This window comes from Alosa pseudoharengus, unplaced genomic scaffold (genome assembly GCF_046254945.1).
Source record: "Alosa pseudoharengus isolate Yale_2024_CS ecotype anadromous, Long Island Sound unplaced genomic scaffold, YU_APseudo_1.1 YU_APseudo_1.1_scf_19, whole genome shotgun sequence".
Taxonomy (NCBI): Eukaryota; Metazoa; Chordata; class Actinopteri; order Clupeiformes; family Clupeidae; genus Alosa; species Alosa pseudoharengus.
In genome coordinates, this window is record NW_027468657.1 from 11717533 (window position 1) to 11738267 (window position 20735).

The window sequence follows — 20735 nt, forward strand, 5'->3', positions numbered from 1 at the left end:
TCGGAAATCCCTTACGAACCCACATGTTTGTTTATGCAGTTCAAAGAGTCTATACTGAGTCTGCTTTACCAACAAACGCCAACAAACTCCAACACCAACAGTTGGGTCAGTGTGGGCCAGCTATCTGTGTTTGTTGGCGTTTGTTGGATGGAGTCATTAAGTGTTTGACATGACAGTTGGTTTTATGAACATTCTAAAGACTACCACCAACAGCTGCCAACTTTAGAATGTTGGAGTTTGTTGGAGCAGTGTGCAAGCTCCTTAAGATCATACTGAGCTGTATCATTCAGGAGAACAGGACCCACGACAGGCATCAGGAGGGGGAGTTGCAGTGACCATCTCTCAAAGAAAAGTATCTGTTGGTCTAGTCTCCCTGGGCCAATATTAAGCACTTTCTGTGAGAACATACATACATACATACACACACACACACACACAGACACACACACACACACAGACACGCACACACACACACACACACATACATACATACATACATATTTGTGAAAGTGAAGATGGCAAGAATATTCGTCAAGAGAACCAAGAACACAAATTCAGGTAAAACAATTTTCTGTGAGCCACAAGAGAAAATGACAGCCATTACAAGAATGTAGTTGTTTTTTATTTTTATTTTAAATAATCCTAATTTAGTATGCCTTGCCTGGCCTACACACTCATTCCCCCCCGCATACACACCAATAAAAAAATATAAAGAGAAATTAAAGTGCTCTTATTTTTTTTTGTTTACTAAGATATACACAATCTTTTTGGAGCAAAAATGTTACTTTACATAGAACATCAGACACTTGTTTCTTAAAAAAAGAAAAAAAAAAAAAAAAAAACTAATTGATTTGTTTACTGTATTCAGTGCATGTAAAAAAATAACACATGTAAGGCCTGACTGAGAGAGTTCCATAACGGTTGGCAATGCGTGCAAGTCAATCCACTTATGTAGGTGCTAACACATGAGTGCATATAATAACACTCACTCTTTCTCATTCACACACACAAACACACAGATATACACACGCGCACGCACACACACACACACACACACACACATTTAACTCCATAGTGGCAGGCCAGGGGGTATATCCATGACTACCTCATGGTAATTATCCGTGTCATGTCAACAAAATGATGTGACACACTGAGTCAAGTTAAAACACCACCATGTTACAGAATTTAAAAACTGCGCGTTGTCATGACACCATAAGGAGTGAGGGTCAGCTGCAGTGTGGATGACTAGTATATACTGCTCTGCTTGGTGTTAGCCACAAAGTACATTAGAGTTCAGAGTTACCAGAGACAGGTGCCCGTGTCCGTTACAGGAGTGGATGCAAACGTTTCCACAAACACACACACACAAACACACACACACACACACACACACACACACACACACAAACACACGTGCGTGAACGAGTGCAAAACATCACATACCACAAACCTGCCCACATTGATTTTTGACATGATTGAGTTGTGATTGGCTTTAAAAAGAACGACAGGTAAAAGGTCTTTTACATACTAAACGGTAAACAAAGACATCGCGCCCGTAGCCTGGGGCTCCGTTACGCCACGTCACGCCACGCCACGCCACACTGCACTGACGTGTGAAGCTGCAGATCGACGGCCCCGTTTTTCTGGGGGAAGTGCGGGGCTGGCACAGAGTTACTCTGAACACCACTTCCAGCTGATCGAGTAGCCTATCCACCCGCAGCGTTTCAGCAAAGTGGATATAAAAATAGACATTTGAGACCCTGAATGTCAATCAGTGTTTTCGTCGTTTCTGCGGTGCTAGAGAAACTAAAAAGTGACACAATTTCTCCTAGCTGGGCTCTGCAACTCACCACTCACACTCATTTCATTATATCTGTAGCTGTGAATTCGTTTAAGACCTATTCCTCGGAAAAGGAGTGGGGGAACAAACTAAATAAAGTAAAATAACATAAAATAAAACCAATAAAACGAGGACTGCTGCTGATTAGAGTGTTATCGCCGTTAGATGTCTAAATGCTCAGTTTTCCCCACAATCCTGGTGTGCGTAACAGCTCACCTGTGGCACCAGGGTGAAGAGGTGTAAGTATGTGTGTATGTGTATGATGTGTATACATTTGTGCGTGCATGTGTATGTGTGTGAGTGTATGTGTGTGTGTGTTATGTGTTGTGTGTGTGTGTGCATGCGTCTACATCAACGTCTCTTTGTGGTGTCTGATAATGTGTTGGCTCTTCTCCGAGGGCCGGCGGAAGCCCTTGGTGCAGTAGTCGCAGCGATGCGGGTAGTCCTTGGTGTGGATGGATATGACGTGGCGCTTGAAGCCCGAAGCGTCCGTGGTGTTGTACTCGCAGTACTGGCACTGGTAGACCTTGCGGCCGCTGTGCGTCTTCATGTGCTTCTTGAGCTCCCCCTGCTGGCGGAAGCCGCGCTTGCAGCGCTTGCACTTGAACGGCAGCTCCTTGGTGTGCACCGACAGGATGTGGCGGCTGAGCGCGAACGGGTCCGACGTCTTGAAGTCGCAGTGCCGGCACTGGTGCACGCGGTTGCCCTTGTGCGTCTCCGAGTGCTTCTTGAGCTCGCTGGGCCGGTGGAAGCCCTTCTCGCAGACCTCGCACTTGTGCGGGAAGTCCTTGGTGTGCACCGAGATGACGTGGCGCTTCAGGTCGCTCGAGTTGGTGCTCTTGTGCTCGCAGTGCGGACACTGGTGCGTCTTGTGGCCCTGGAGGGCCTCGGCGTGCCGCTGCAGCTCCTTGTCGTCGGCGAACGCCTGCGGGCAGTGCGTGCACTTGTACGGCAGGTCCGAGCCGTGCTTGCTCTTGACGTGCGTCTTCAGGTTGGACTGGTCGGCGCAGCGGAACGGGCAGTGCGCGCACTGGAAGGGCTTCTCGCCCGTGTGCGTGCGCATGTGCTTCTTCAGCTCGGACGGGTGCCGGAAGCCCTTGGCGCACTCCACGCACACGTGGGCAAAGTTGCGGCTGTGCACGGCCAGCAGGTGGCGGTTGAGCAAGCCCTGCTCGGCCGTCTCGTACTCGCAGTACTTGCACTGGTGCATCTTGGGCTCGTCCTTGTCGCGCAGGATGAGCATGTTGGAGCCCAGCGGGCTGGTGGCCTCGTGGTAGCGCCGCGTGTACTCGCTGTACTCCGGCGGCCGCTCCGTTTCCCGCTCCCGCTCGCGCTCCCGCTCGTTCTTGGCGCTGGAGCTGAGCTTGTGGCCCTCCAGGTGGTTGTGGAAGCTGGCCTTCTTGTTGGTGGTGAAGTCACAGTCGGTGCACTGGAACTTCTTCTTCAGCATGTGGTCCGGGTGGTTCTTCATGTGGCGCTTGAGGAACCCCCGCGAGCGGAACTTCTTGCCGCAGATGTGACAGGGGTAGACGGTCAGGGGCTGGCCGTCTGGACCGATGATGACCGCTGGGGAGGTCCGATGGGGCAGGGAGAAGACAGATTAAAATATGTTAGTATAGTATAAGATATATACATATACATTTATATATGTGTCAGACCATTTTTCTCATGTAAGAAAGAAAGAAAGTAGTTATTATAATAATATTAATATTATTAATATTAATATAGTTAGTATAATAATATCATACATTAATATCACAAATCCAAAACATTAGAAGACATTACCATGAAACTATATTATTTAAATATTCAATATGAGGTATTAATTTAAATAATAATCCATTACACAGCTTTATGTTATGCTATAATACACTGTAACCAAAATGAGTGTTTTGGATTTTGACCACAATAACTACATCACACATTCTTGCAGTGACTCTAATGCCCATGTGATGGCCATGTGATGCCCATGTGATGCCCATGTGATGCCCACCCGTCTGGCACTGCCGCCCTTCTGGGCCCTTCTTCTTCTTCTTGGCCTTCTGCTTCAGCACGCGGTTGGTGCTGACGCTGTCGCTGATCTGCAGGTACGGCGTCACTGCGCCCGGCTTGCTCTCCAGCCGACCCTCCAGGTTATTACCTGAAGCCAACACAGAGGGAGTTCATGGTCACAGTACGCATGTGTGGGCTTGGTGCACACTTGAAATTAAGTGTAACTGTGGGGGTAATCAAGTAATATATAATCCAGTGATTTTCTCTAACTCCGATTCACATTATTATATTTTTTTTATCTTCTTATCTTTCTAATACTCACCCACACTTCAGTCTTGTTTACTGAAATTTTGGAAATTAACATATCTTCTCTTAATTTTTCTATTTAATTTATTCTTCTTTACAGTTCAGCTGGCTCTTGAGCACAGTAATGTTCATTACAGATAAATGTCTATTTATGAGACATTTGAGACTATTTATGAGTACATGACAATAACACCTGCACTTATTTACTAATCCTAACCCTAACCTTAAACCCAAGTGTATATTGCAGCACAAATAATACTGGACTAACGCACTAATGTGTAGTACATTTCAGGTCACACAGGCTGCACAGACACACCCTACTTTATTCACCATCATTCCATTCTTCCAAAAATGGAACCCGTAAACCTCTAAATGACTTCAGACCTGTTTTTTTTCCTTGAAGTAGATGCGAGTCCCCTTCCTAATCCTGCCACCAACACAAAAGGGCCACAGGACACAGGCCAGAGGAAGAGACCACTGCCTCACCATAAGCGGCCGCCCAGGCCACAGGCACCAGGGTTTTGTTGGCGGGGGAGTCGTCCAACTGTGCCTCCTGAATGGCAGAGGCCTCCTCCTCCCCTACGATCACCTCCATGTACACCTGGTCTGCCATCTCAGCACAGTCTGCAAGGGGAGGAGAGACAGAGAGGGTCAGGCGGTGAAGGGACACAACCTTATACCACCACCACCATCATCACCATGACACCTCTATGGGCACGGTGAAGCAGTGGTAGTGCCATTGTTCAAATGTCCGAAACAGTGAAAAAAAAACATGCTACAGGATACAACATGATTTACCAATGCTTCTGATTATTGTATCACAGTTTGTGTGGTATGCAGATGGTTGGTGCCATAGGGGCAGCCGTGGCCTGCTGGTTAGAACTTTGGACACACACACACACACACAGACACAGACACAGAGACACAGACACACACTGAGTGTGCTGAGTGTGTTTCACTAATTCACGGATTGGGATAAATGCAGAGACTAGGGATGCACGATATATCGGTGGCCGATATATTATTGGCCGATAAGTGAAAAAATGAAAATATTATTATCGGTCCGATAACAGAATTCTGGCCGATAATTTGTGCCGATATTTTTTAAAGTCCTAATTTAGGCCTACGTAAGGTCCGTCTGGCTACACTGAGCTACTTGAGCTTGGTTGGCTATATTTTTTCCTCAATATAATGTCAGCGGTGTGAATGTATTTCACCACTCTTAACAAAATCTGTGGATATACGTTCATTTGGGAATCTGCATCTCAAAATCCTCTCGTGAATGATCTGCCATTTAACCTTAACAGAGCGGAGCTCAGCCCTATCTAGAGTCGTCTTGTGCTGGTGTGTTTGCACTTTACCGCGCTGGTCGGGGAAACAAATAAACAAACTCGTTAGTGGGACGAGTACATAAGTAGGCCTAGTTCTAAGTTGTGTTTTAGTATTATATTTGCATTACTTTAGCTTGGGTTTTGTATTATTACCTAGAAATATGCTAACCATTCCTGCTTCAGTTCCAGACAGGTCATCATAATATGTTATTAAAACCTTCGGGGCTAACCCCTTTCATTTCTGCTGCAGCAGGTTGTGCGCAACAGAGTAGACGGACATAAGATACAGTCTGAGGAGTTGCAGCTTTATTCAGTTACCCGCAGTTGAAACTAAACCTAAGTTTCCCTCACAAACTCTGATTTGGTCGCTATACTGTAGCTTATTCCCAGCTGAGCCGTTTATGAGTGTTTAGTCCTAAATGAAAACGATTCATACTCTCTAGCCACTCACTCGCAATTCACTGACGTCAGGTTCACTTAAAGGAGCCACACATACTGTAGGGCTAGGCTACTGTTATGTTGACTGCTGTACTATTGAGGACTATTATGAGTTCTGTCCATCATTTGGTGGTAGGTAAAATGACTGCAATACAATTATGCTTATTAAATGCTTTCCCCAAATCACTTTTCACAATTTTTTTTCAAGAGTAATATTATCGGTTATCGTATCGGTATCGGCCACAACAAACCAATAAATATCGGTTATCGTTATCGGCCCTAAAATTCCATATCGGTGCATCTCTAGCAGAGACCAAATTTCCCTCACAGGATCAAAAGAGTATATATACTTATACTTATCAATATAATCCATATTGCCAATAATGCCATTCATTTAAGTACGAAACAGACACAGATGACCTGAGTCCTTAGGTGATGGTAGTGTAGTGGCTAAGGAGCTGGGCTAGCGTGCAGTAGCCTGAAAAGTTGTGGGTTTATTTCCCGGTTTCCACCGTTGTGCCCTTGAGCAAGGCACTTAACCCAGAGATTGCTCTGGGGACAATGTAATCCCTTGTAATATAGTTGACATATGCAAGTCACTTTTGATAACATTAACATTAACATCTTAATGAATAAATGTAAATGTCCAGTTCCTCAGCCAGCAGCAGTCATTCTGTAGGAGGGTACGCTAGAGCCTAAAGGCTAGTGGTGACTCTTACTCATGTCCTCGTCTCCCTGGCTACTGTCCTTCACGGTCATGTACACCATCTTCTCCCGTGGCAACCGCGTCGCCACCGCCGGCTCCAGCACTGCATGGCCGTTCTGGAAGTCACTCTCCGTCACCACCTCTGTGCCACCTACACACACACGCACGCACGCAGGCGCACACACACACACACACACACACACACACACACACACACACACACACACACACACACACACACACACTTAGTGATTTATAACCCAAGTCATGGCAGACTATGCCTCTAATCGAGATGAATTTAATGAGCAGTCAGCAAGAGTTGTAAACAACATTTCACGTCTTGAAAAGTGCTACACAAATAAAATGAATGATTGGTTTTTTATACATTAAAAATCTCATTATTTCCGCCATTTCCATACAGAGAATGTAAGCAGTAGGATGGGGAGGTAAATATTATTTTACATTCAAAACAACCTCAGACAGCTATTAACTTCCCCATTATTTGAGCAATTATTTTAACAATCTCAGAAAGAAAACAAAGACGCTGCAAATGGAAACGCGAACGTGTTTATGTGCACTTGCCGATCTCCACGTCGTCGTCAGCCTCGGCCTTGAAGATGTACACCTTGATGACGTCGGAGCCATAGCCATCCTCTTTGGAGTCGCCGTCGTCATGCGTCACCGCCGTGCTGATCTTCAGGGGCGTGTCGCCGATGTCCAGCTTCTCGCCGACGTCATCCACTACACCACACAACAGCAAAGCACTAGTTCACCCATCGGAATGCTGGATAATTATTGCTGAGCAAAAGCATGTTTGGTCTGGTAGCTAGCTGTACCGTGGTACCGTGACAATGAGATGTAATGTAAGCTTAGAGCAACTAGTGACATAGAGAATAGGGAGAAGGTGGAAGGCTTTGTGATGCTGTAAGGTGTGACACAGTGAACAGGTAAGGAGGGGTAAAATCTCCTAGAAGGTGGAAGTGGGCTCCTTCCAAACTTTGTTTACAAAAACATCCTTTATATTCAATCCTTAACCCGTCCAACTGTGGCACTGTGACCCTTATCTGCAATATTATGATGAATATTTCATGTAGAATTTGTATAATGTAACACATTAATGAACATCACAACTGGAGTAATGTGACAGAAATGGATGCGTGGCTAATTTCCATCTGCATGTCCTAGGGGCAGGCTGATGTGAAATACATTTGAAGTGCGTTCCTGGAGGTCTAATATTGCAGCATGGCACCTTAGGCTAGTTAAATCCACTCAGTTAAGCACTGTGGAGTCTGAAGAGAAACCTGCTTCAGGGCTGGTTCCTGGATTTTGGTGTATTATCATAATGCCATGTGAAATCTAATAATTTTTTAGTTAAGTTAAAAAAAAACTGAAAATGTAGGGTAATATTTTCTTAACTTCCAAGTAACTCCTGTACGGCATTCTTGTATTGGACAATGGCAATACTTTTTGTCAATACATATTCCTATGACTCCAATTTCACATTCTGGAAAAACAACTTTCCAATAGGTCAATAGTAAACTACAACAGTAGAAATCAACCATATCATTGTTGATGATAGGCTTGTACTCTGTCTCATTAGAACCCACTAAACAGAATCACTGGAACTATGAAGTTTGTGAAGCCTGATTCAGTGTGTGGTTGGGCCTCCCATCTATCTGGGTTTGTTGACATACATCAGTCCATCCCAGTGTTCTCCCTGTAGTGACATTCTGTTAGTTCTGTGCTTGTGTATTTATGTATGTGTGTATGTATTTAATTTTACAGTGTGTGAGTGCTGTATGACTGCTGGCTATCTATATCTATCCTATGTCACCTGCCTAGGGACTGCAGATGAAAAGTAGTTCTTTTTACTAATTCTGGCATATTTACATGGTGTTTATTACACAATGTTCATTAATATGCATGGTCCCTATCAAATAAACCAATAAACATAAACATAAACATAAACATTGTACATGACCATGCAGCACTTACATGAGATCATGAGGTAGTCCTCCGATGTGGTTTTCCCATCCTCGTCTGCCTCCGTGTTGATGGTTACCGTGGACGCGGGCACGCCCTTGCGTGCCTGGATGACCGCCGCCTCTCCACTCTCGGCAACCATCACCTCCTCGGACACCAGCTCGTGCTCCAGCGGGCCACCCACAAACACTCCCACCTGCTCGTCCACACCCACCCCTCCCTCCTCCTCCTCCTCCTCTTCCTCCACCTCTGCCTCGATCAGATCGGACGCCATCAGCACATGGTGGTGGTGGTGTTGATCTTCATCCTCCCCTTCCTCCAGAGCCGCATCCTCTTCCTCCTCCTCCTCTTCATCCTCCAGGGCCTCCTCGATGGCCACCTCCGCCCCCAACATGGGCTCGTGGGCCATGATGACGTCAGCGGCCTCGTCCAGGTCGGACGCCTCCACCATCTCGGCCTCCAGCGCCTGCTCCAGCAGGATGCCCTCGTCGGTCACCACGTCTGACACCAGCACCGCCTCTGGCACCGACACCACGATGTGGTCGCCGTCGATGTGGGCCATGCCCCCCATCCCTGCCACTGGGGGGGCGATGGAGAGTAGGCGAGAGGAGATGGAGAGAACAAGAGAGGAACAGAGAAGAGAGGAGATGAAAAGAAAGAATAGGAGAGGAGGAGACAGACAGAACAGGAGGGGAAAACAGGAGTACAAAGGAGTGAATTATACGTCATGGAGGATTCACAGTACTGGCATACTTTTTCCACAGAAGACAGCACCAGACAGATCTGTAAGAGCTCTAGGCCAAATTGTGTGGAATAAAAGTAGTAAGGATGCACTCTGCAGATGGCCTTCATTATTACACGGGTTCTTAAAACACAAGAAGCCACTCAGCTTTGTTTTTGTTGCACCCCACAACAACAACACCAACAACAAATACCGTCCTCTCCCCTGAAGTAGCTCTGCTCTCCTCTTCTCTCCTTTTAAGTGCTCTCCATTTGTTTGGTTTGTTTATTTGTTGTTGTTGTTTTTGTGGTATTTGTGGGCCAAGTATGTCACCTTTATAGTAGGTCTTATTTTATAACATTCCGACAGTACTCAAAAATGTAATTGGGGAAGCTGCCTCTCCCACTGCACATTTTGGCACACCTGCATGCTTTGTCTGTAAAGCTCTATATAGCATGGTCTCTATACAATGTCTATAAAGTGTTTATATTATTCTGATTAATATTATCATGTTGACTTAAATCCTTCCAAACACTTTGAGAAACTGGGCTTCTAAAGGTCTACAATAATAAAAAAAGAGTGAAATTTCAAGAACATACAACCAACCACTAAACGGCCTCCTCACCGAAGTCCTGCATGATCATAGCGTGGGGCATCTTCAGATCCTGGGAGTGAAGCTCAAGAAGGCCTCCACCCTTGTCCATTGGCTATGGTTCCGCTGAGCTATGGGAAAGCACATAGAAGAGAGACACGGTGTTGTGACGTCGACTTTCCTAGGTTCACGTGTTTTGAGGGCTGAACCAAAACTATGAGATTAGTTGAACGAGCATACCTTCACATCTGATTACTGTGTGGGCTGAGTAAGTGCAACGTGAAGGTTCGGTTCAGCTGTTTCATCAGAGAGCTGTGAACTAGAGAAGGAAAAATAGAGTTAGAGCATCACTGCTCCAAAACAAATATGAAAACAACACTTCAAAGGCCCACATAATGTTCACTAATTCAAACTCCCTTATCCTGCAGCAATGAATAGCTAGTCCTTCCTTTCAAGACTCCATATCTCACTGCACTTTGGACGCTAGGATAATCATGTGTTTCAGATTACTATACAGAAGCCAGATTTGCTACAGTCGGCTACTTCACCTGAGCTCCCTCAATCACCAAGCTCATCTCCATTGAGTTTCCAGACTACAATCCAGCATAAACTGACCTGAGATACCCCAGCAGCACCACAAGGCTACAAATATACAAGTCAGGGTTTCCGTTATCCGGTAATTGCCGGACTTTGGCCGGTAAAAAATGAAATGTCCGACAAAATTAAATCTGTCCGATCAAATTGTCCGATTGAAATTGGCTAATAACCCCGTCCCTCTAACACAATCGGAATTTGAGAATAAGCCTAAAATGTAGGCCTATACCAAAGCAAGTCCTTTGGCTATGTTTTAAAGGAACAGGCTCTACCGTTTGAAAGTTATTAAACAACAAGCATATGCTGCATTTCAAATAGGAAGCGCACGCTTAAAACATCTGTTAAACAACGAACGAATGACTGAGACGGTTCAAACATGGCTAGGGCCAGGCAGACTAGTCTGAAAAGCTTTTTCAGAGGCCAGACGCGATGGATGAAGGTATTTGGTAATGCCTAAAGCCTCAGATGTCTGGTCGATTCCACCACCAAAAGAGAAAAAGCCGGAGTGTCGGAGTGTCTGTCAGAATCAGTGACGTTGGAAGTGGAGGTGCAATAATAGAATATTTGACCGGCATATCATCAAAATGTCCGGAAAACAAAACCTCTGCCGGTCACTTTGACCGGCACCATTTTTTTCAAGCGGAAACTCTGAAACAGGTTGAATACTCAGTATATACACACACACACACACACACAAACATGTCTCCAGGGATTACAGAATGAATGGTCTGAAAGAGAGAAAGTATCCAGAGAGCGGATGTTCTGTGTTGTTGATGCCAGAGGTCAGAGCACAATGGCCAGACTGTTTTGAGCTGATAATAAAAGGCAACAGTAACTCAAATAACCATTCGTTACACGCAAGGTATGCAGAAGAGCATCTCTGAACACACAACAACAAAGAGCCTTGAAGCTGGTGGGCTACAGCAGCATAAGATTGCACCGGTGCCACTCCTGTCTTCTGCTAAGAACAGGAAACTGAGGCTACAATTTGCACAGGCCCACCAACATTGGATAATAGAAGATTGGGGAAAATGTTGTCTGGTCTGATGAGTTGTGATTTCTGCTGCGACATTTAGATGGTAGGGTCAGAATTTGGCAAAGATGGCCAAAAGCATGAATCCTGCCTTGTATCAACGGTTGGTGTAATGGTGTGGGGGATATTTTCCAATTGAGCATCGTTTAAATGAGGGATCTCCAACAGGCAGCTCGCGAGCTACCAGTAGCTCCTCACCTGTTTCTGAGTAGCTCTCAAAATAAGGTTTAAGGAAAATGTTTTGTTTGATAACAAAGTCACTTTGGTGATAAATTTGATAACAAAGTCACTTGGTAAACCTGATAAAATTCCTATCAAATTAAATTCACAATCTACAAAGACAGAAGGTAAAGGAATTGAAAGGAGCATTAAAACGCATACAAAACGTATTCAGCTGTTTTGGGTGGAGATCAGCTACGTGAATACATGCTACTACTGAGAGCCTATAAAACACGAGTAGCTCTCGGCCATGTTCATTTTGTCAAAGTAGCTCTTGGAGGAAACAAGAAGGGAGACCCCTGGTTTAAATGCACAGCCTACCTGAGTATTGCTGCTGACCACGTCCACAGACCTTTATAACCACAATGTTCCCATCTACTGATGGCTACTTCCAGCAGGATAGCACACCATGTCACAAAGCTCAAATTATCTCAAAACTGGTTTCTTGAACATGACAATAAATTCACTGTACTCAAATGGCATCTACAGTCATTAGATCTCAATGCAATACAGCACCTCTGGGTTGTAATGCAACGGGAAATTTGCATCGTGGATGCACAGCCTGACAAATGTGCAGCAACTGTGTGATGCGATCATGTCAATTTGGACCAACATGTCTGAGGAATGTTTTCAGCACCTATAATTAAGGCAGTTCTGAAGGCAAAAGGATGCCCGATCGGTGCCCAAAGTGCTTTGCAATATGGCCAACGAGTGGAGGGACTTGTCTGACTTTGGTTCAACCCTGTACCTGGTGTACCTCAGTAATTCTTCAGCTATGGTAGGCGAGTCTTTCACCTGGACTTTTCCAGAAAATGTTACATCTTTTCAATAAAAATCTTGTTAGATGGTTTATGTATCCGCTCTGTCTAGATACTTGCCCTAACAGTGGCTGTGATGATTTTACTTAAATAATATATTTTGCCCATTTTATTCAAAAAGTCCAACTGTCATTTCCATCGCACAACAAAACATGTGTTCTCAAGCAAAAATACCTTAATATCTACTGTTCCAAATGTGTTTGATTAAATATTACACTCATATCTGCCCAAATATTAAATGTTTTAATTTTCCAGAAATGCATTTTGTTAACCTATATATGTTTAACTTAAAATATGTGCTGTGATGAAATGAAAGTGTGTAGAGGAAAAAACAAAGTGGGGTGGAGATGACATAATGACATAAATAGAAAGCATTAAGACAAAAAAATGCAATATTTTTACACAATATGGTATGTAATTATGTTTTTGTTTTTTTTTTTTACTATATTTTTTAGTACTATAAGGCAAATACACAGCTTTTTAGCATGGACAATGTAATTTCCAACACAACCTGTCACCATGTCATTTCCACCATCACCACTGGCACCAGGCTACAAAACCATGAAAAAAGCGGTGGAAATGGCTGTGGCAGAAATTACATTTTGCTCTTTTTTCTTTCTGCCAGTTGTGAGAGTTAGCATTACATACACAAAAAAATACACAATATGGCCTTGGATTTTTCCAAATGCTTTTACATCCACAAGAAATATGAGCCATTTGGAAATTACGCTCAATAAACATACTCTCATTTTTACTCATCTTTACTTGTATCTTTCTTCCTTTAATTACTCCCTACGGAAGTCAAAACCATGCATTTAAAGGCCTCGTATCACATACAAAAGAATGAGCCATGGTTATGTGTGACAAAAACAAAAAAGTTTTTCTTATTTCTTCCAGGGACAAGAAAAGTACCATAGTTGAAGAATTACTCCCCTTATAAAGTGGCCAGTGAGTGTATACTTATCAGACAATTCAACAAATTTAAAACAATAATAGTTTTTTTCACTAATTGAGCTTGAAGTCAAAGAGATTTATCTTTGTGTATTAAACTCACATCTTAAATTCAAGGCAATAAGTTAGTGATTCCTTTAGCTGAGCTTGAAAATGCTGCACCTAATGTGATATATTGATACCTTCTGTTACTTATATGACAGTTATCCCTCTGAAATTCTTCTGCGTCTTATTTGCTTACTTAAAACACAGTTTTATTTAGCTTATCTTTGTATGTTGTTATCAACGTTATGCACGAATGATTATGGATGAATAACCAACAATTATACTGTAGTTTAAGTGTTTGTGTGTTCTTGGTCAGTGATGTAGTTCTGATAACTCTGATTTTCTCACGGTACGTGAAGCAACTTCCCAAATGACGTAAATAGTCCCTCGCGTCACATCAAATACCCACTGGAAAAATACAGCCAGCGTGTGGAGTGCTAGTCTGAGAAGCTGAAAGCTAAATTTGGGCGGGATGCATACCGCTATCCCTAGCATAGTAGAAAGCGATGTTTGCATCGATTACAAATGTTGTAGATAAATGTTGATTCATGCATTCACGCAGGTCTTCCCTGCACCCGTCACGCCAAGTTTATATACCCAGAGCTCTTTGCTGCACAGCAGCTTGGAGCATGATGGCCGTCTGTTTGGTTGCTGGCTGCCAGGTTAGCGTGCAAGCACAGTCTCCCCTTTGAGGAACACTCTAGATGTGATGTAAATAACGCTTAGCCTGTAGGTTATTACAATTAACAGGTGAACTTTCGCTATAGTAATAATAACAGCTATGTGCTACGTTCTAAGATGTGTTATGTTTTCCGGTCATAACATGCATTCCGCGAACTTGATAACCAGGCGTTTCGATGCAGACATCCTGCGACAGCAGCCGACATCTTGTCTTCCGCCATTTTAATTATTGCTATGTGGCTAACTAGCGCTAGCAAGGCAGCTATTTGCAAATAAATGCGTTCAGTGCATTGCATACAAAAATGCAATGACGGTATGTTGACAAATTACTGCACCGTGCGGTAAACACATCCAATCACGTCCAATCGGACTATGAAGACATGTGTACTGTGTATTTTCGAATTAGTCGACGGACAAGCTAGCTAACTAGCTGGCTAGCTGGAAGGTGCATGCAGAGGCTAAAATTGCTTAGGCCCGTCTTCGGCTTTGTTGTGTTTCCGACAAGGCCCTAGCAGGCCAAGCGGGCCCGCGCCGAAAATTCACAGCGCAAAGTGCACTGGTGAAAATTATTTTACCTGTTATTACACTCCTCGTAAAGCGTCAGTAAATATCCTTGTTTCTTGTATTTTAATCTGTCGTAGTTTTCCTGTATTTTTCCTCGGTATGGCTACTGCGGCCTGTACATTCTGAATCCTCGAACACTTTTCCAGGCCTCGGCCAATCAGGCTGCTCGTTTACAACAGAGGAGGGAGGGGGGCAGACAATACCGCGCGGCCTCGCTCACTGCTGTCCTGTCTATTTACGTCACTCGCTTGAAAGCTGTAGCGGTTTCTTCTGCCATATGATCGACTTGCAAGCTGGTGCATAGGCTATGCTAAATATTATGTTACTACGCATATCAGTGACTGAATACAGATTATCTGAATCTATGCCCCACCACCTTGCCTACACACGGATCCAGTGGGAATAACAAAGAGCTATACAAATTGAATGCATCCCTAAAATATCAATGTGTGCTGAAGGCAGTTCACACAGCACCAAGACTGAATTTGAAATATCAGTTTAGCAATTCAAACCTTCACATGAGCAATAACCATACAAATATCCTTCCCAACACTTAGTTCCTACATTAACAAAACAGTTATAATGTATTTGCATACAGGGCAGGTCTTTGGACCTTGTCGAATATAAACAGGTGCAAGTATAGAGTTCAAAAGGCTGTCCACAATAATAATAACAACATTAGGAAGGTAGTCTTTTTCTGGGTAGATTTATTATTTTTTATTCAGTTACAGCTACAGATCTTCTGAGGCACTATGTAAAAGGTTGCATACCCAGTTCTGTCATAAGCACCTGGCTTTTTGCATACAGTTTTGTCAATGGATGAAGTGAGGTATCCATAACCAAGTGTCCAAACTTAAGACTTACTCACCGGGAGAAAGAACGCAGGACAGCGGTACACACAAAATGTAACATACAAGATGTCTGATTGAAAACAAATAATTAAAAAAAAAAAAATAATAATAATAATCAGGGAACAATATTTGCTGCAATAATTCACCTTGGCACAATGATGACACCGACAACATAAAACCTTTTTCCCCCCCATCCAAGATATTTTTAAAAGGGCTGTTAAATTCCCTACAAATATTGCGTTGATGTGCCCAAGAAAACACATAAAAGTCAGTTATTATTATTATTATCATCATCATTACTCTTGGCAGAATGCAAGGAATCAATAACTACTTCAACAAAACACAACCCATCTCACATAGACTGGAGCTTGCCTCCAAAGAATGTATCATACTGTACATAAATAGTCTCATCCATGGAATAAAAATACACATGCAACATCCAGTTGAAAGTTACTCAGGGTATGGTAGTCTAGCAGTGTCAATCCACACCAAGGGAAGAATGCTGGGAGAACTACCAAGTTCAAATAGTAAACAAACACACGTTTCTCTCTAGGCTCTAACGTCCAGGACAAAATACAGTACATCACAGCTCTTCTTTTTTTCCAGCAGGTCTCTTCTTCGTGTCTCATCAAAAATAGACTAGGTTGATTCCAGAAAAAATAAAGTGGGAAGAGAAAACAAAAATGTTTACAACTTCTGTTAGTCTTTAAACTGATTCCAGTGAGGTCTCTGAGCCGCAATGCATCTCTTTCGGTCTCTCGTTTTCCTTCATTTTGTCCTTGTAGTGTGGCGATTGTGAGAGTGCAAACAGACATGCGACGTGCGTGTCCATTACCTGAAGTGTCATGTTGCCAGTGCAGTGTGTGTGTCTGTGAGAGCCGCTCTGAGTGTCTGTGTGTGTGTGTGTGTGTGTGTGGGGGGGGGGGGAAGGGGCAGGGAGGCAGTAGGCTGGTGCAGGTTGCTCTGGGGGAGCAGAATGAGGCAGACGCCAGTCACTGTGTGTGTGTGTGTGTGTGTGTGTGTGTGTGTGTGTGTGTGTGAGAGAGAGATGAAAGCTTCAGTAGCAGCCGTCTTTCCACGACTCATCTGCGATTTTAGTCATCCCAAAAGACCTGTAACGACAGGAGACCCACATCAGCAACATGGGCCTGGGAAAGATGCCACAGCACTGACCAGCGTCAGCAGAACTGCTCTGTCTGAGGCCGACGTGCGCATAGTTCGGGCAGTAGTTTGGGCAGCATGAAAACACAGAAAATTAAACCCGACACAAAATGTCACATCAATTTATATATATACACATTTAAATACATTACATTTAAAAGTGTAAAAGTATTTATCTATACACATTTAAATACAATACATGTAAAGTGACAGTCAAGAAATCTTGGAGGATTCTAGTTAGAACATAATAGACATTTAGTTATAATAGCACAGCAGATAAATGCACAAGCTGGATAATGACTGCACGGTGACTAGTAAAGCCCTGCTCTCGGTCCATCGCCTCAAAAGTTGAAATTATAACTTTGTCGCTGTGTTTCATGTCACCAGTGGTTATTCCACCTGTAATCGCTGAATCACATTAACATTACATGGTCTGTATTTTCACTACACACGTGAAGGAGGCGACATCAACAAGAAATATATTATCCAGCTTCCACCTCCCTCCCTCCCTCCCTCCCTCACTCCCTCGTTGTGCCTCCTTACCTCCTGGGCGTTTGTGACAGACGACCTCTAGCGGGCGGCGCGGCTCCCGCCATCCCCCTCCCGGGCATCTGCTTCGCCCCCAGGCTGGTCCGGCCAGCTGGGTACGCTGCTCCTCCTCCTCCTCCTCCGTTAGCAGGCCCCGGGGACTGGACCCTGCGTGCCCCGGCGGAAGGGCCGGCCGCAGCCCCAGGGGCCCCGCGCGTGGGCTGCCTCGCCTGCCCAGCAGAGCCCATGGGGCCCAGGGCCTTCACTGGAGCACGCAGGGAGAGCGGGGAGTGGCCAGTGCTCCGGAGTCGCGTGGAGGAGGGCACTGCGCAGGGAGGTGTGTGTGTGTGTGTGTGTAGGGCGGGGGGGGGGGGGGGAAGGAGACACATGAGCAGTGAACATCTTACACGTTACAGTTTGAACCAAGCTAAATAATAATCATTTCCTCTGTAACACACTGCACTGTGTGGCATGAATAGCATAGGGAGGTGTGTAGAGATGGAGGAGGTCAAGTGGATAGGGGCAACAGGAACAAGGAGCTGCGTAGACCAGTTTGCATACTACATATTAAGTGTTGTATTTATAGCTTACTTGATTACTATTCAAATGCATTGACACCCCTTTCATTGTAACAATGCTGATGCATTTTTTCCCCCCCGCAACACTAGGAAAATAAGTTGTGGTGTTATTCCTACAAACATCCACCAGGGGGCAGGGCATCACATAACAATAATGAGCAAAACTGCTTTTGTGGGTAGTTCCCTGATCTGCACCGCTGCCTCATGAAGCTAAGGGACTGATGCCACATGGTGAGCTATAAACTTGGGAGCATGTGGTAGCCCAGTAGGGGATAGTAAGCCGACGGTGGCTGGGCTGGCCTGTGGGAGGCGTGGGTCTACGGTGGAAATGGGGGAAGGCACAGCGGTGACGTGTTGGGGAGAGTTTGGGTAGGAATGGTACCGACCTGAGGTGGGGGACAGGGGCAGGCGCGACATGCGGTTGCCGGAGCTCTGCAGGTTAGCCTCCATGCTGCGGCTGTTTCTGACCGCCTCTAAAGAGCGCAGGCTGGTACGCGGCACCAGGTTAGGCATGCTGTGTCTCAACTCCTCTGGAATAACACACACACACACACACACACACACACACACACACACACACACACACACACACACACACACACACACACAAACACACAAACACACACACACACACACACACACACACACACAAACACACACACGCACAAACACACACATACATACACCCTCAAAGTCAGACCACATTCATTCACCACTAACTTTACTTATACCAAAACCTCTTGTACCCGTTTCCGTAGACAACTAACCTATTACATTCAACATACTACCCGCTAATATTTCATCAAAGTAAATACTGACTAAACTTGTAAATGAAAGGAACGTGATTCTCCTTACACCCAACTTCAAGCCTTCTGATGAGGAAAAGCACAACTGTAAACAAACTGCATGAAGGGCCACATCAATTCTAAAACTGACTATTCTCCTGCATATTGAACTGATCTAGCAGGTTTCTCAGTATAAATATCCGCAATGGACATAGAAGTGTCCTCAACTCCTCTTACATTATGCATTATGCAAAGATCACATGCAGGGTCCTGCTGCTGCAGTGAGCTGTGTGTAGAACGGTCCTCTTAAAGCCATGCATAGTGCTCATGGCAACGGCTGACATTGCCATGTATGAAAGTCCAGTGCCAATGTGGAATTACAGTACTGGTGTCTAAGCACAGTGGCATACTGCCATACATGCTACAATGCAGGGCTAACGTACAGACCCACTAGTCCATACTACATTACCCACAATGCACTGCACGCACGCCTACCTTCACTGCGGGCGTATTTGAGGAGCTCAGCGCTGGGCCCCTGGAGGGAGCGCCGTGGGGTGTGTGTGCGCGGCTGACCGCCCACGCGTCCGTAGTCGTGAGGGCTGCTGGGCGACTGGCAGCGGGGCGATCCCAGCGGCGAGGGCGAGCATCTGGGCCGCCGCTGACCCAGGCTCGGGGGGCAGTAGCCCATGGCGTCCTCCTCATCCTCCAGGCTGTAGGAGTCCAGCTCCTGGTCGCTGTAAGCGCCTCCTCCTCCTCCTCCACGACGCAGGGACTGCAGTGAGGCCGAGGAGCTGCGGCGGGATGCGGTGGCCGAGCTGGACGCGTAGTCCTGACGCAGGCCTAAGAGACACACACACACACACACACAAATGTTACTACAGGGTAATTCAATAAAAACTGGAAAAATCTGCAAAAACACTTACAGCAAGTATTTCTTGGAGCCCATATACAGTGTGCAGACCATCTCCCTCTCACATCTCACCAAAATAACATACTCTGCAAATGTCATCTAGGAGTTTTGCTTCTGTAAGAGTTGCTGATCCCGGCTTTGAAAAGGTGTTTAAATTTAGCCTCCTCTCCACCGCTTGGCGCCTGCAGCACTAAGCTATTTCTCCAGGCGGTGGGAACACAACAGCAATGATAAGAAAGGTACTTTAAACATCCACAGCCCTTGGAGAGTTGCTAACATTGAGGGAAGCCAGATTACATTCTGAAGATCTCCAAGCGCAGCCAAATAGTACAAGCTGGGCAAAAAGCTGATTTCCTCTCTTTGATGTACAATATGCACCGAATGTGACAAGAATTTGAATACGGAAGTAGGTTTGCATAAGAAAACCCCAAGCCTTTCAGAGAAGGGGTCTCATAATCGCGCACACACACACATTTGCATACTAACAGACACATACTGCTAAAGCCCTTTCGGTGCCTACAATAGTTCACAAATACAGTAACAGATACACACCTGTGTGTTTTGAGGAAAACAGCTCCCTCTCTTTTTGTATACCCCAAAACTCATGTGCTCACACACACACACACACACGGGGAAGCACTCACTCTCCTCCTGCAGACGGGCCATGATCTGGACATCAGTGAGGTCCTGCAGCTTGTAGCCCATGGAGATGGAGTCATCGGAGGTGCTCAGCTCGCTGTCTATAGACGACTGGGAGCTCAACGCCGAGTGCATACTCATGTAACCTACACACAAAGTTATTTATTTAAAAAAAAGAAGAAACATGCATGCAGCACAAGCAGTATTGTGGCTTTAAAACCGTGTGTGTACATACTCACACAAACACACAGAGAAACACACACTCACACACAGTAATGTGGCTTTAAAACCCATGTGTGTACATACTCACACAAACACACAGAGAAACACACACTCACACACAGCAATGTGGCTTTAAAACCCATGTGTGTACATACTCACACAAACACACAGAGAAACACACACACACACACAGTAATGCGAGTTTAAAACCATGTGTGTACATATACTCACACAAACACACAGAGAA

General features: G+C 44.9%; 2 protein-coding genes across 4 annotated transcripts in view; both read right to left on the reverse strand.

The window, feature by feature from the left end:
- Nucleotides 1-611: 611 nt before the first annotated feature.
- Nucleotides 612-14955, reverse strand: znf711 (zinc finger protein 711). The gene is made up of 10 exons (XM_076291700.1): nt 14826-14955; nt 10150-10228; nt 9943-10040; nt 8922-9175; nt 8609-8819; nt 7196-7354; nt 6627-6764; nt 4625-4762; nt 3834-3980; nt 612-3406 (listed from the first exon to the last, which is right to left on the reverse strand). Exons 3-10 carry the CDS (start codon nt 10019-10021, stop codon nt 2187-2189), a joined length of 2346 nt encoding a protein of 781 aa, XP_076147815.1. The 5' UTR covers nt 10022-10040; nt 10150-10228; nt 14826-14955; the 3' UTR covers nt 612-2186.
- Nucleotides 14956-15504: 549 nt separating this feature from the next.
- LOC143132286 (SLAIN motif-containing protein-like) overlaps nt 15505-20735 on the reverse strand; it is a 32547-nt gene continuing 27316 nt past the window's right edge. For 2 of the 3 annotated variants that reach the window (XM_076291697.1, XM_076291696.1), the window contains exons 5-9: nt 20272-20412; nt 19213-19557; nt 18319-18462; nt 17370-17679; nt 15505-16777 (exon numbers count right to left, since the gene is read on the reverse strand). In XM_076291697.1, the coding sequence (XP_076147812.1) occupies nt 16723-16777; nt 17370-17679; nt 18319-18462; nt 19213-19557; nt 20272-20412 (995 nt within the window). In that variant the 3' untranslated portion in view covers nt 15505-16722. Of the gene's footprint in view, nt 16778-17369; nt 17680-17762; nt 18463-19212; nt 19558-20271; nt 20413-20735 lie in introns of those variants that run through there. The other variant, XM_076291699.1, reaches the window with a different exon arrangement.